This window comes from Lactuca serriola, chromosome 3 (assembly GCF_051521515.1).
Source record: "Lactuca serriola cultivar US96UC23 chromosome 3, Lser_US96UC23_V15, whole genome shotgun sequence".
NCBI classification, from domain to species: domain Eukaryota; kingdom Viridiplantae; phylum Streptophyta; class Magnoliopsida; order Asterales; family Asteraceae; genus Lactuca; species Lactuca serriola.
This window is the reverse complement of record NC_136410.1, coordinates 162,791,515-162,807,895: the sequence shown is the minus strand read 5'-3', so window position 1 is coordinate 162,807,895 and position 16,381 is coordinate 162,791,515. Positions and strand designations below refer to the sequence as shown.

At 34.0% G+C, this 16,381-nt stretch overlaps 1 protein-coding gene across 1 annotated transcript; it reads right to left on the bottom strand.

The window, feature by feature from the left end:
- Nucleotides 1-1,589: 1,589 nt before the first annotated feature.
- Nucleotides 1,590-16,014, bottom strand: EMB2773 (PHD finger family protein). The gene is made up of 28 exons (XM_079031425.1): nt 15,594-16,014; nt 14,126-14,235; nt 12,952-13,088; nt 12,785-12,878; nt 12,442-12,704; nt 11,757-11,864; nt 11,323-11,443; nt 11,082-11,214; nt 10,127-10,313; nt 9,536-9,973; nt 8,129-8,673; nt 7,468-7,678; nt 6,957-7,007; nt 6,714-6,872; nt 6,466-6,633; nt 6,083-6,382; nt 5,652-5,804; nt 5,405-5,574; nt 4,720-4,828; nt 4,450-4,617; nt 4,254-4,358; nt 3,927-4,157; nt 3,629-3,762; nt 3,261-3,548; nt 2,714-3,176; nt 2,537-2,629; nt 2,329-2,454; nt 1,590-2,252 (listed from the first exon to the last, which is right to left on the bottom strand). The coding sequence occupies exons 1-28, from the start codon at nt 15,839-15,841 to the stop codon at nt 2,004-2,006; spliced, it is 5,562 nt and encodes a 1,853-aa protein (XP_078887551.1). The 5' UTR covers nt 15,842-16,014; the 3' UTR covers nt 1,590-2,003.
- Nucleotides 16,015-16,381: the final 367 nt, after the last annotated feature.

Genomic DNA, 16,381 nt, shown 5'->3' with positions numbered 1-16,381 from the left:
TGGAAGGTCAAATGCCTTTCCTTTAAAGGTCGGCTTACTTTGGTTAAGTCAGTTCTAGGTTTGTTAGGAAGTTATATGATGTCGGATTTCCTTACTCCCATGTCGGTTTTGACTTCCTTAAAGGTTATAAGAGCTAGATTCTTTTGGGGTGCAGACTTGGCTGAGAGACATATGCATTGGGTCAGATGGGATAAAGTTTTAGCAACAAAGGATAAGGGAGGTTTGGGTGTGGGGAGCTTATTTTCTTTCAACAGGACTATGATGTTCTGCTGGCAGTGGAGATTTTTTCACTCCCCTGATCTCATGTGGGCTCGTGTTATTAAGTCTCTTTACGGTTTTCTAATGGTGGTTGTAGAACTTTGATTACTATAAGAGTTGGCTCGGGTCCTTGGTATGGGGTTATTCGTATGTTCACCCAACTTAGAGATAGAGACATCGACATTCGGTCTTTATGTCTTATTAGGGTGGGTGATGGTCATCATACTTCCTTTTGGCACGATGTGTGGGTGGGGGAGGTGCCTCTTGCTTCCATGTTTCATAGAGTGTTTGCATTGGATGCTTTTAGACATGCGAGTATTAGTGATTGAATGGCTATAGGGTGGGGGCTTCATACTCTTAGACATCCTCCTAGAGGTGGTATTGAGCAAGAGCAGTGGGATGGCTTCGTCTCTCTTACTTAGAATCTTCAGATTTAGTCATTTCCATATAGGTTGGGCTGGATTATTGATACCTCAGATACCTTCTATGTTTCATCTACGCGTTGCTATATTGATAGTAGTATGCTTTATTTAGGAGGTGTTACAACCCAGTAGAATAAATGGGTTCCCATAAATATTGATAGTAGTATGCTTTATTTAGGAGGTGTTACAACCCAGTAGAATAAATGGGTTCACATTAAGTTGAATGTTCTTTTATGGAGGATTTGACTTCTGAGTATTCCAATGAGAGAGAGAGAGAGAGAGACTTTCTTATAGGAAAATTTAGGTGAATTCCATTATTTGCCTCATTTGTGCTCATTATATGGAAACTATTGACCATATATTTGCAGGTTGTCATGAGCTCATTGATATTTTGGCACATATCGCTATTTGATGGGTATTTGCAGGTTGTCATGAGCTCATTGATATTTTGGCACATATCGCTATTTGATGGGGTATTCATCTTCCGGATGATAATTCTATTAATTCTCACATTTTGTGGTTTGATTATGTTTACATGAGAGCTGGCCAACATAAGGCCTTTGATGCAGTGGTCATGACTTCACTTTGGTGCATTTGGAATTTCCGAAATTCCACGACTTTTGGAACAATTCCCCTAGGAAATCCTTCCTTTTTGATAACGCCGTTTATAAGGCTTTCTTTTTGATTTGTAATAGATGTAGAAAAGTCATAACCTTGTATCTAAAATAACTTGGTTTAAATAATTAAATCCATACCAAAACAATGTAATGTACTTTGATTTTCTTTATAACTCGAGCATTGTTTAATACCATTACCTAAATTCAAAATACGAGATTGATCTTATCTTTTGCATATGTTTTCGTTGTTGTACCATAAAGTACAATCCCCCAAAGTACAACTCCTCAAAGAAAACATAAAACCTTTTAGAATCAAATCTACCAAGCAAATAAGCAAACACAAGAAATTTAATCCAACACAATCTTTTACGATCCTAAACTATCTCAATCTACGATAAAATAATATACAAAAGTGTCTTTCAGGTTCACACAAACCCACCCGCTAAAAAGATCTAAAACCATAGAGCAATTAATAAGAAAAAAGAAAAATCAATGCAATTAGACTAGTACTAGCATGGCCTATATTAAAGGGCAAAGTTGTAAAAAAATGAGAGTGCAAGGGTCGAAGTCCAACCTGCAAGTTGTTGTTCATACTTACTTCATACAACCTTTCTATTCTTTTGATTGATTGAGTGATTGCTTCTTCTTCTTCTTCTTCTAGGGGGCTGTACATGTTAGATTGTTGTTGTATTGGGTGTATTTACAACTATAACCTTTGTCTACTTCTGGTGGTGATACCGCCTCTTCTCACACCGGTTGTTACGCGGGTCCCGCTTCCCCAATTCTCATCACCGGAATCGTCATCGGAATCTTTATTGTTGTTCCCGTTGTTCACACGGCTTTGTAATACTGCTTTTGTAGTTCCAGGCTTCCTTCCAGGAGGACGTTTCCTTTTGATATTTGCTGTGTAGACCGAGTAGTCGACTGTGTCTTCTCTCAACGCGTTCTTGAATTCCTGTTATTAACACGAAATTAAAGTCAGGATACTTTTCACATATTTTTAATCAAAAAGTGGTGAATGAAATTATAACCTGATATCTTTGTAAAATCTCCTGGTAGGTGGTGGGTCGAGTGGTATCCACCTCACCCACGTTGAATGGGATATTCTGTCGTGAAAGAAACTCCCCTGGTTTCGGAGGGTCAGCTGGAGAAAAAGCCTATAAAACAAAATAAATAATTTCTTTTAATGGGATATAGCAAATTAAAAATTTTATTATTAGTAAATGAATGAGGGAGTACCTGGCATCGAGCATCATCTAAACTATAGATTATTTTTAGGTGCCTTTTCAGCTTCAGAAGTAGTTGCAATGCACAAGCTGCAAGGCAGTCACCCTGGATCATGCATAAGCAGTTAATCAAATGGGTTAACTACTAGAAAGAATAAAGAAATAGTCAGATACATGAAAGTTTCTATACCTGGATGTGTGGAAGATCATCCGGGGATATAATAACAACAGAATTGGCATAGTTCATTGATTGTTGATCAACATCCATAGGCTCGGTTTCAGTGACATTATTAACCTCAGTAGCAACCACCTCTTCTTTAACCTCAGTGGGAGCTTCTTCTTTAATCTCATTGGGAGCCTCTTCTTTAACTGTTGCATTCTCATCTACAATGGGCTCCTCACCAGAAACAGGTTGAGCAGTTGGCTCTGGCTCAGGCTCAGGCTCAGGCTCTGGCTCTGGCTCTGGCTCGTGTTGGACTACACTATTTTCAGGTTGTTTTGGGATTTGCTCTTGTAACTTATGTAGGAATGTTTTCATATTGGACTCGATTCCCCCAGACCTAACTTGTATAACTCTATTTATAGCATAAATCAAATACAGAGGCTCTTCAGGTAACACGAAAGGGAGTAAAGAGAGTATCTCTGTACAGTATCTGAGAGAAAACGAAAGAGATTGAAATTAAATTGTAATAAAGAGTTTATTTAGGATAGAATTGTGAGAGAAGTTGAGAACCAACATTAAAAAGGTGACAACTGAGTTATGCCATGCGGGGGTATCGAATTTGCGGACGATTGAAGACATGAATTTATTTCTTGATGCGCGATTTCCACGAATGACCTTGTAAATTCGAGAAACACCGAGTCTTGCGTAAGAGAAGGAGCTGCCATCTGGTTTTCCTTTTGTGTTATTAGGTGTCTTGTTTTGGGCATTTGGTGTTTCGGGAAGATTTTGGTTCATTGATTGCATGAAGATAAATGACATCTGTAGTCCATCACCTAGACGGCTTTCGAAAAAGGCAGGATACCTGAAAATATGGTTTATGTATTTATTGGCATGAAGATATTAAGGTTGTAACAACAAATTAAAAGGAGTGAAAGGGATTACTTCTCATTCATATTCATGAGCAAATGATGAGCAAGCTTTGAGTTTGCTTCCTGTGGATCTGTTTCAAGTGCTATCAGATATGGAACACATGTAATCGGATGAACTAGACCTTGGCGTAGAACTATTTCCACAATCTGTTTGACAGGAGCAGTAAATAGCAGTTTTAGTTAGACCAAATTGCCACAAATAGCAACCTACTTTACTCTTGCTAAAAATATTAGTAACTTACTTTATTTGTTGCGTATTTGCTATTATTGATGAAGAAATGTAAAGAAAAAAAATTAAATAAGATGGTGACCTTAAGAGCAGACTGGCGAACTTGTTCATTTGCATCCAAACATCTACCTAAAATGCTATTCCAATATAACTGAATGATTCCACCACAGATGTTAGTATCACCTGCACCTGCAGCAACAGGGACATGGCTTGCATCTTTACTATTAACAACTTTTTCATATTCAACTTTATCATTCTCCATCTGTTGTTCTGAATCTACAAGGTACTCAAACAAGTTCTGCAGTGATTGCATCTGATGATCAAAAAAAAAAAAAAAAAAAAAAAAACTTAATTAAAAAAAATTATTACAGAGTAGGATCAAATCAAAGTTTGCATGATATTTTCAAACCTTGATGCGAGCATCGGTGCTAGAAGAGAGTGTTGCTTCTAAGATATTTCCCATGTCTTGTTCCAACATACATTCTGGCTTAGCAATTAAAACATAGCCTAATGCCTGCAAACATGATATAGTGAACATCATAAATAAATATATAAGACTAATAATAAAAAAGAAGAGAATAAAAACGAATGATTATTATTAATACCTGTAATGATCTGATTTTGAGAGCAAAATCCTCTGCATAGAAGTACTTTTTGAATAAGGTGAGGCTGCCAGAGACATCAAGAGTCTGTGTGCTGGAAAGTGACATACGTAACAAAGAGCTTCCATAGCGAATAAGCAATCCAAGACAGAAAAGAGATCGACACACTTGCTGAAAAAATAATCAGAAATTAGGTTGGACTTGGTAGTTAAAAAATTATATACAGAAAATATCATCATGACAACTTAAATGGGCATTGGTCACTTCTCTAACCTGATTGTTTTCGAATCCCAGTGAATCCAAGCGTTTGAAGAATACTTGAATAAGATATCGAATAACAGATGCACCCTTTCCTGCAACTTTGCTCATGGAGCAAAGGCACCTGTAGGTAAATAGATTAGTATATCATTAATACATACTACGAAAAGGTAAATGAGAAAGTTAAATGGTGACAAAGATGCATAATTTGATGAGAGGATCCATTTTAGTAATCTATTTATTGACAATTAAATTTCAATCTTGATGAGGAAAAATATCAACAACTAAAACTACAAGGGTAAATTACAGTTTTCGTCCCTGTGGTATGTTGAAAATTATGGATTCCGTTCCTTCCCTTTAACAAAAGTTTTATAGCACTTTAGTGAATGTCGTTGGTTTTAATCCGTTAACCCAAATGTAAAATGACGATTTTACCCTTACTTTTACGTTTTATTCATGTAAAAGTAAGGGTAAAATAGTCGTTTTACATTTGGGTTAACGGATTAAAGCTAACAGCATCCTTTCCAGGGACAATAAGTGTTACAAAACTTTGTTGCAATGACGAAGAACACTAAGAATTCTTCAAAGGGAAGAAGTCGATTATTTCAACATACATACCACAGGGATGAAATTGTAATTTACTAAAAAAGTATATAAGAGTTAAGGCATCAAAAGAGATAAAGAAAAGAATGCAGTTTACTTGATGCAAGCATGGACAACAGTCAAAAAAGAATGTCGGACGATCATCTGCTTCAAATCTTGTTCAAGATCTTCAATAACACTTTGAGGAAGCTTTCTTACCAAAGGCAAAACAGAGTCGATCACAAACACTATACTTTCCACTAGTTGGGCAACTGCTCGATTATCAGCCTGATATAAAAATATTAAAGCTAAAAAGCACATTGCCAAAAGTGATAAATATATGTTGTTGCAAAATTAATGATAACCTGTTTCTTTAAATATGGCTGCAATGTGACCACAAACTGAGAAGGATTAGAGGCCGGTGCACAAAGTGCAGGATCCACTAAACAGAAAGCATGCAAGAGCAGGACATAATGAAGTGCACCCACTTCCATATCATTAACATTTGTTTCCTCTACCTGCAGTTCACAGGTTAAATGTTATACAAGAAAGAAAAAAAGTTGACTGGAAGTGGAGTAAAAAATGTGAAGTGGGTTATTATCAGTTTTTCACTACCTATCCCCAAACTATTGTCGTTTTTCTGTTTAAGTCCCCAATCTTTTAACAATAGAACACCAAAATTCGTGTTTTACTATTAATCTGTACCATATTTTGTGTTAAGCTTTTTTTACTATGTTATGTATTTTAGTTTATTTAATTGTAAAAAAAAATAAATAAATAAATAAAAAGACAATACCCGTAATATCTTTTCTAACAAGCACTTGCACATGAGCTCACATCGTTTTCTTACGGATGCAAGCATCACAGGACTGATTCCTGCAGCCTTAGCTGCTTGAGGTAAAAAATCAAGGGCTAAATTACGTTTAATAACTATGACAAGTAATTGATAATTGGGCCTTTTCCTCAGCATTTCAACCATTTGTTCAGTCTTCTTTGCTATTTCCAGTGTTACAGAACTACCATCTGCGTACATTTGGGTTTGTGAACCTGAAGGCTCCTCAAACCAGAACTCGTAGAATGTCTTGCACACAAGGTCCTGTAAATGCAAGAGGATAAATATTTCTGTGAGAAAGTAATTAATAATTTTATATTTATGTAGTTACAAAACTAAAAAATTACCTGAATACTGGATTCTTCATCGCTAATACGAGAAATGATTTCAATGCAAGCACTGTTGAAGTCCAGGAAATTAGAATTAGAAGTACACATATCCCTAATGATCCTGATGGCTCGTTTCCGAACACTCACTCCAGTATCTTTCACTCTCTCAGCCACCTTCCCGTAATACTGATTAAGAAAAAAAGGAAAGATGTAAATTAAAGCAAAATGTGGAAAGGATGAGAAAAAAAAAAGTATGGCCATTTTACCCTCTGAGCAACATCAGGATGCGAAGCAATATATCGTCCAACAAGTTCCAATGCTGCTTCTCGTACAGATATAGCAGAGTCACAAAACCTTCCTTCAACAGCTGTTTGAACAAATTTATCACCTAAAACCTCTGGATCAGCCTCTACAATGATACTAACCTGTTTTTAGCATGAAAAAGTGAGGGGGGGTTTCTTTCTTTCATTAAAAATGTGTTATGGAAGTTGTTATAAAACATGACTTACTGCACGCAATGCTTTAGCACGAATCACAGGAGAACCCTCCCTTAAACTTGCCTGTAATTGATAGTGTCAACTAAAAAAGAAGCATAAAGGGTATGTTTGGTTGGATGGAATGGACAAGGTAATGATATAAGTAAAGTGATGGAATGAATCATTGCATTCCATGATCATTGTTTGGTCAGAAAAATTATGTCATTAAGAAGTTACATAAATGAAAATGGGTTATATTGCAATTTTTCATTAGAGTCCATGATGAAATGAAAAAACACCCTTTGGCTAAGGAATGAAAAGTAACAGTATGGAATGGTTCGTTCCATTCTGTCAGCAAAACAAAGAGGTTTTTGTCATTCTAATGGAAGGAACCATTCCATTCCTTCCGGAATAGTAGTTCATTGCATTCCATCAGGCAAAACAAACAGGTTTTTCTCATTCCATTCCTTCTCCGATTCCATTATACCAAATACTATCAAGTAGTTTTATAGATACTAGAAGCAAATGATGAAAGATATCTGACCAGAAGCATGTGAAGAATTTTATCGAATCCTCTAGAAAAAGAGTTATTCTGTCCCAGTGCCAATGTTATCTTCTTGACAGAACTCCTAGTCAATAAAGATGAACCCATCCCAGAACCACGCACAATTGCTTTTGATTTTAGCCTGGCAAGGTAGTACAAAAACTTCTCTTGTCCATTTGGATCATCTTTGTACCACAAACAAATATAAAACCTGCAAACATCATATAATTAATAAATGTTGAATCCTTGAAAGACAAGAGTAAATTTTACATAAATAGCCCAAAAGTATCCACTTTTGCAACTTTGGCCCTTATTTTTGTCTTTTAAGTAAAATGACTATATTTCCCTTTTCTGATCTGTTTATAACTATTTGTTACTTAAATAAGAAAACAAAATATTTTCCCAGAGAAGATGGTCATTTTATGAAAAAAAATCAGATGAAGGGTAAAAAGGTCATTTTATTTAGAACGAGGGCCATAAAATCTTTTGAAAAGTCAATAAACCTCTCGTAAGACGAAAACTGTGGAGAAAAAAATTGGAAAGCAAAAACGCTTTTTAGGACCAAAGATGAGAAAAAATAGCAAAACTCAAGGGTCATTTTTGTAATTTACTCAAAAAGATAAATAGTAAATGATGAATGGTGAAAGAAGTAGAAAGTAACCATCTAGTAAAAATATGCACATCCTCAGCAGATGCAAAATCCTGAAGATGATTCAATAACATCTGTTGCACGATCTCCGTTTTTGAAACATCAAAGGTGTCCTTGTCCTTGTCCTTGTCCTTTGACTTTGACTTTTTACGGGTGTGAGTGCCTTCGACTCTTCCTTGAGTCTTACAATAAGATTGTAAAAAAAGGAGTTGTTTTTTGCAGAGACAGAGCTGACAAAACCAACTGCTACCAGATATGTCATGTTCTCTTACTCCCATACAGTCTACATGAAATAATCTCTGACAAGTTTCACATTGTTCCAATGGCTTTTCACTCTTTGGATCCAAACAAACAGAACATGTATCGTCTGGAGGTGAAATGTCGGTTTCATCCCTGCCTAGTAACTCTTTTACAATCCAGAATGTTTCCTTTTTACAGAGGACAGCTTCGCGTTTTAGCCTTGCAGCAACTGTTCCAAGAATATCAATGGCAATGGAACGGGCAGCAACGTCTTTTGACTTCAGACCCGCGTTTTGAAGCAGTAACACACAAAGAACCTGCAACCAATTTTGTTTAATAAAAGAATACGGGTGTGCAAAAAAAAGGAACCATTTTTGGTAGGTTTATTGTATTTATATGTAGGGTAAATTATAGAAAAAACATTATGTTTTGGGAAAATTTTGCGATTTAACCATCAATATGTTGGCTTTTTTCCAATCAAACCATAAAAATTTCAGACATTTTTCCAATCAACCATTTCAACTTGTTAAAATAGGTTTCAGTGGTAATTTTCCAAATTACCCATTTTGACATGTTATCAACTAGTTGTATCTGATCAAAATGGTTAGTTTGGAAAGATTTATGAAACTTTTAAGGGTTGATTGGATATATATATATATATATATATAGATCATAAGTGGTTAAACTGCAAAATTTCCCAAAATATAATGGTTTTTCTGTAATTTGCCCTTTATAAAAACCGAAAAATAACCAAACCGAACAGAAATCCCAAAAAGACATTGTTTTGAAAATAGTTTCTATCAAAGAAGTGTTTGTGCCTTTTTTTAAATCACTTGATGTTTTTTGTTGAACAACAATTATTGGGTAATGGGTATGTTTCTAATTCATAATTGGAACTCAATTGTCATCTACTTAAATTGTAGAGTTGTAGTCTTTCTTAGTATAATTTAAGTGTAGCATTTTTTTTTAATATTTACCAGCATGGCTAATGTAAAAATACAAATACAAAAAACTTAATAAAAAAACAAAAACCTAATCAGCTAAAGACCAAACTACAATGGGTTTTTTTTAATACCGATTTCTAAGTTTGGGTTTAGGTTTTAGCCAAAAAACAAAGCGAACCAAACTCACCCCTAATAAAGCACACACTTAAGTGACTACAAATTGTATATATATTACCTCAAGAATATGAGCTGAAGCAGGGTATTCAGGTAAATTCAATGTTGTCAGAAGATCCATAACAAGATTTTCCAACATGACCTTGAACTCAGATGCATCTTGATTTTGATTCTTGGTATTTGCAAATCGTTGAAGCACACGACTCCAGAAAAGACAACATGCATCAGTTACTGCCTCTTGGGATTTAAAAGGGTAACTAGAATCAATTCCAATTTCAAATAACGGATTGGAATCAGGTGCTTCCCTCAAAGAATCAGGAAGGTTTGCACTACAATGAATTAACTGAATCAATAAAGCAGATATCATTTGAATCTGTCTTTGCTCTTCGTCTGCAAGGTGGTAAGTTCTAGGAATCTTCTTTGAAAATGGTATTTTCAAGAGCAGATGAAGTAAATCGTCCATCACGTATACTCGATGCTGATTATATGAATAAAATATCTGCAAAATGATAAATTGATAATCAAAATTAAAACTAGATGTTTAAAAAAAAATCAAAACGTTCATTTTCAGTTTCCATTGAAAATGATTAATGAAGAAACCTAAACATTAAAAATATAAACCATAAAAAGAAACAAAAAAATAATTACATACCCCGCCTATTAGACTGATTGCCTTTAATTGTAAAAGTTGAACATTATCCACCAATAAAGTTGAAAAGCATGTTTTCACTAGTTGTAAGATGCAACTATCTGAGAGGCGCTCTATCATTAATAAATCCTTTAGAAAACCAATTATGGTGCAAAGTTTCTGAAGTATGTTATGTGCTGCAGCAGAAGTCCTGAAAAAGAAAAGCCTTAATTAATCACTGTGTATATTGCTCATTCTGCATTTTGAAAACTAGGGTCTGTTTGGTATAATGAAATAAAATCACAAAGGAATGGAACGAGTCATTCAAACATATTGTTTATTATGTATTATAACACAACAAAATTGATAAAAAAAACAAAGAAAAATATTTTATTAAAAAAACTTCAATCAAATTAATATCATTAGATAAATTGTATACAAACATATTTCATGTCCCTTAAACTATATACTACACGTATTTCAAAAAGTCAAGAAAGAAGTATTTATCATTTAGAGAAATCTGTTGACAAAAATAAAAAGTTAAATACCATGAAATGCTAAAATGGAATTATAATATATTTTTTTTTAAATTATAAAAACAGTGTTATTTAAGATTTTATATATATATATATATAGAAAAGTGATTTACAGTTATATTATAACGTTCCATTCCTTCAAGGAATGAAAAGGAAAACACCCTTCTTTTATTTCAGTTAAAACGGAATTATAATTTAAAAAAAGTTATTTTTCAAAAATAGAAAGATAATTTAATTGAAGTTCCATTTTTTTTTAAAACAGCAGAGTTATTGAAGATTATATATGGAAAAGTGATTTATAGTTATATATTATATCATTCCATTCCTTCAAGGAACGAAAAAGGAAACACCCTTCTCCCAAGAGAAGGAATGTTGTATTCCATTCCCTCTTGGATTACTACATACCAAACACTACCCAAATTCAGATGACTTTCTATACATACTTGTTTGTTCCTGATCTTTTCACTTTCGCATTCCTAGTAGTACGCCTTTTCTTGCTAGCAGATCCAAAATCCTCATCATAATCATCATCATCATCATCGTCGTCATCATCCTCATCATCATCATCATCATTATCTGACAAATGCAGCAGGGAGAAGAGATGGAAAGGTAAATTATTAGAGATATAAGTAAACAGATTGCCAACTCAGCATGAATATCTATTTATATCCCAAAAAGATCTACCGAGTTTTTTGCTCAAATTGCCATTGTCAGTTGGTTTGATGGTGGGACGATGAGATGGATCACAAGCTACCATGACATCTGCTATTTGTCTCCTTGAAAACTCCACGATTCTTTCAATGATCTAACAATAGAAACACAAGATTGAACATAGTTATGACTCATTGAAAGAAGAAGTGTTACTGAATGAAAAAAAATTAAAGAAATGGTCCCTGTATTGTTTTTTTACCGTGTTTAGTCCAAATTTGAAACTATTTTCACATTTGGTCCTTGGTTTAACGGTTCATATCGATTTTGGTCTATGGAACCTTGAAATAAGGACCAAAACTAGAGAATGTTCCAACGTTGGACTAAACAGAGTGTAAATCAGAAAGCAGAAGGGACATTTTTGTAATTTGCTAAAAAAAATAATGTAAAGTTTGAGCTAGGGCACATACCTCTTCCTTGTAGATTTGCTTTGGCATGCCATTATATGCCATAATTGCAACAGCTGCATGGATGGACTCAAGTGCTACCATAATTGTAGACACTACATCCGAATAAGACTGGAAAAGATAACAATTGACCAGAATGGAAATCATTAAAACCAGATTATCAGAAACATATAAAAATAGTTAATGCTTTTAGACACATTCAGTATCTTTACAAATAGGAAAAAAGATGAAAATGCATGACCAATCAGCTACATGAAATCAATGTGTTTTTAACCTAATCAAGAAAACTAAAGATATCCGTCGTATTTACAACCTTTCAGCTGATAGACAGATTGCAAAAGATGCTCAACACTTGATATCAATATATGCAAGAAACAGTAATGTACTTTCATTGATTTGTATATTATAGAATGCTACTCTCATTTCTTATTGATTTAGAGCATTGTATGATAATGTATACAAAGAAAATTTCATGCTTTTTCAAAGTATAATGTCCTAATAAAAAAAAATTAAAAGTACAATGTTAGAATATGGTAGATTTTTCAAAAGTACAATGCCTCAAAAAGAAAATTTGCAAGTACAAGGCTGTAATAGAAAGAAATAGAAGTAGGATTATCTTTTTTTTCTATAAGCATGTATATGTAAACATTGCTAGACAAGAATTAAAGCATGAAGATAGCAAACTTACACTTTCAGATTGAGTAATGGATAAGCCTTCTGCACTGTGAATATGATGATCTAGAACTTTCAACATTCTTTCAAGAAGACCAACAGGGACAAAATGCTGTATTTTGTTTGTTCGAGCTGCCATAACTTCTTTCACAAGAGTTCTAATATTGCCAACAGGCAGAAGTACCCATTCTGCTTCACCTTCTTCCCTATCATCCACAGTAATTTCTGCTTTCCCACATAAATCCTCAAGCACTTCACAAAATCTTTCCACAGCAGCATCTGAACAATTAAGTCATAAATCTTAAATATCCAGTTAACACGTAAGAAATAATAGGAAAGCTGGAGGGGAGGGGGGGTACCTTGAAGTTCAGTGCCTTCTGGTTCAGTTGGTAATGTGTCATCAGATGTTTTCTTTCTTGCTTTTGGTTTTCTAGATGAAGATGTAATAGCATCCTGCAAATTCATCTCCATGATTAGAAAAATAAGAATTTAATAAAATAATCGACAAATGTCATGTGGAAATTACATGTTCATGTTGACGCTGAGTTTCTCCTTTGTCTTTCACGGGTTCGTTGTTAGTGGAGAGTTTTTGCACTAACTGCTTCCTTTCAGATACCTTGTTATTAGGTACCGAATTATTATACAATTGATGCTTCGCAGAACCTGAGAAACTTAAAAATATCAATAAATGATAAAGTGTTGTAAAAATCGGCCTAGAGGCTAGGCGGATGTTTAGTAAGCAGAAAAATTAGGTCAACCAAGGTCAAAACCGGTCAAAATGAACAAGTCGTCAAAATAGTCAAATCAAAAAGTCAAAATTAATAAAATAAATATCTTAATTTATCTATTCTAACCCTAACTTGAAAAATCTTACCAAAAGAAGCTCTCATATGTCTCTCTCTCATCGATCATATTAACACTCAACAGTTAAACATTTAAGTCTATTAATTAACACCTGAGACTACTTTCAGTATTTTGTTCCATAGGAGACGTATACTATAGATTTCACACTTGAATCAAATTATTTCAGGTCTGTAATTATAAATCACATACTATAGTTGTTTACCTCTTTTGTAATGATATTGATCATATATAATAATAATAATAATAATAATAATAATAATAATAATAATAATAATCCTAAAATTAAAATCTTTACAATTTAAGATCCCAACTAATTGAGTAATCTCCTAGGAACTTTTGCAATTTTGCCTCTCATCTATGTCACACACCTTCTTTAAATATGTTGTTCATTGTTTGCCCTACATTAAATACCAAAATCTCCTGGTTTAGTGTAAAGATGGTAATTAACTAATCATAAGGCATACGCGAGAAGGTTAAGAATCAATTTTTAGAATGCGTTCTCAATAAATGTTTATTTTTTATAACAATTGGAATTAATAGCGAAAGATAACAGTTTCTTATCAGCATGTATCATAACTATTGTCATCTTCCAAGTCCAGTATAAAAATAGACTGCTAACAACAGTAGCGATGACATCTAAGAGCTGAATATTCCATGCTACTTTGGGCTAATTATTAATTTGTGGAGAAGAAATTATATATGCATCATGATACTCCCCCGTGTAATTGGTAAAATTCTTTTTCCTCAAAAACAAAAAGTCACTGAACATCTTCAGAAAATTAAGGCTGCTATAAGAATCAATCAACATTAGAATTGGCTTAACAGGCTTTGTTTACCTGGAGCAATGTGCTCAAATGCTTCAGGGTTGCATCTAAGAACCTCATTGTAAAGGTCTAGATGTCCTTCATGACCATAGGGTGATTGGGTTCCTTTCGTTCTAAGATTCCTGCAAGTAGAATTTAATAATATCAGGAAAGAATATCACCAGAAGTGACTAAAGGTTCGCATTTGGATTTGGGAAGAAGAAAAGATTTAAGATAAATTACAAATTCTGGTCCTACATGTGATATCTTGCACACATTTTTGCAAATTGCCAATAGGAAAAGACACAGCAAATGACAAAAAGATGTTTGTATGGGGAAAGAATGTATTCTTATCATAACAGCCAACAGATTTTCCTTTTATATCAAATGTGACCCTAACCATAGATCTCTTTTGTTGCAGGTCTAGTAAGTTGCATACCATCAATTAAAACATGTTAATATTATGCAGCAGCTAACAAAAAATGATGTAAAAGTAAAACCAACACCTTGCATAACATTCCTTACAACTTGCATTGAAAATTAAAAATACTCTTCAGCGCTTACTTCCATACATCAGATTCATATAGCATGCCAAACCATGCAAATTTTGTAAAAGCACACAACTTTATGTAGTATTACTTTCGTTTCTTAATATGCAACTTAGATACTCCGGAAAAAAATAAAAATAAAATAAAAAGCTTTACAACCAACATTACGTGATCCACACGAATAGGCTTTTAATAAGATGTCAGTGAATAGGACTTCTGCAATAGTGCAAACATGGTGGACCTTGCAAGGGTGCCATTAAAATGGCCATGTAAAGGTGCAGCCTTGAATCAGCCTTGCATACCAGACCAGATTGTCATTGAGAAAGCCAAAAAAAACTAAAAAATCCACATTTCACCACATACCACATTCATTTTTAAATTTGGGAGATAACTTCTTATGAACTGTAGCATTATCCTACGCATATTAGTAATTGCTTACACTTACGATGTAATCTTCTAATAGACCAAATGATATCAATAAATTTTAATACTGTTCTATGTTTTTTACGATTTGATCTCTTCCATAGTTCCATTCATATATTTAGTTACTTCATGTGCAATCCTTGTACTATTCAAGGTCTACAACCATCCTTCAGCGTGCTTTTAGTTTTCAATCCGCATAAATGAAAAATGTACCATTGACTTTTCCTGACGACTGTTCCCTCACAATAAAGTTGATATATACTACTCTAAACTTGACTCCTCGTTCAAAAATGAGAATATTCTCACGTTTCGCATTTCAGAAAACAGCAAAAATTCGAAACATTTTGTTAAGAATGAGCAACATTGATTCAAATTCAAACGCAATTTCAGATCTCAATCTACCATCGCTTTACAAGTTGAGTTTCATTTTTGATTCAGCGTACACGTATGCAGTAAAATTCAACATGACTATGTACGCAGAGCATGATAAGCAAATTAAAATTCACAATTCAAGTAGTTCCGATACTCACAGGTAAGACACATCAGTAGACTGGAGAAGTTTGGATATCTTGCTAGCCTGATCGGGAACATCATTACGGTTTAACTGCTTGGCCGAACCCGTAGGCTCGTCAATTAACCGCAGGTCCTGGTCAAGAGCGCCGCAGAATACCGGCAGCGACGGCAACGGCAAGCATGGAGCGACTTCGGAATGAACAGTGTTGGCGAGGCTGATACCTCTAGGTATCCCTCCTCCACCTCCGACACGAGAATTCGACATTGAAATTAGTTTCTCCGAACAGAAAAATGTGCGAACAAGTTCATCAAGGGTTTAATCGCTGAGAATTAGGGTTTTCTGGTGAAATTTGGAAAACTGGTGTTCAATTGCTCAGTTTGTAGCCCTGGAGAAGAAATAGTGAGGAATTGGGGCTAAGGGCAGTTGAAAGGGAAAGAAAATATTTGATCTCATACGACTTTTGATCTCTTTTCAAAAATCAAAAATAACTAAACTGATTTTGATTTTAATTTTGATTTTTTTTTTTCAATTGTCTAGATTCTGTGATAATTAAATTGAACTATTTGTATGAGTAGTAATTAACCGCGTTTACTCGTATATTATTTGGTATTTTGATGTTAATAAATCGAATAGTCAAATTTTGAGAAACATATACTAAATTTATATAAATATTGAACAAAATATTTTACTATAATAATAAATTTATTTGGGATATTGATGAAATTAGCATTTATAAACGCGATAACTAACAAATATAACATTTTTTTCCGTATTTGAAAATAGTCATTTTGTCTCTGAACATTT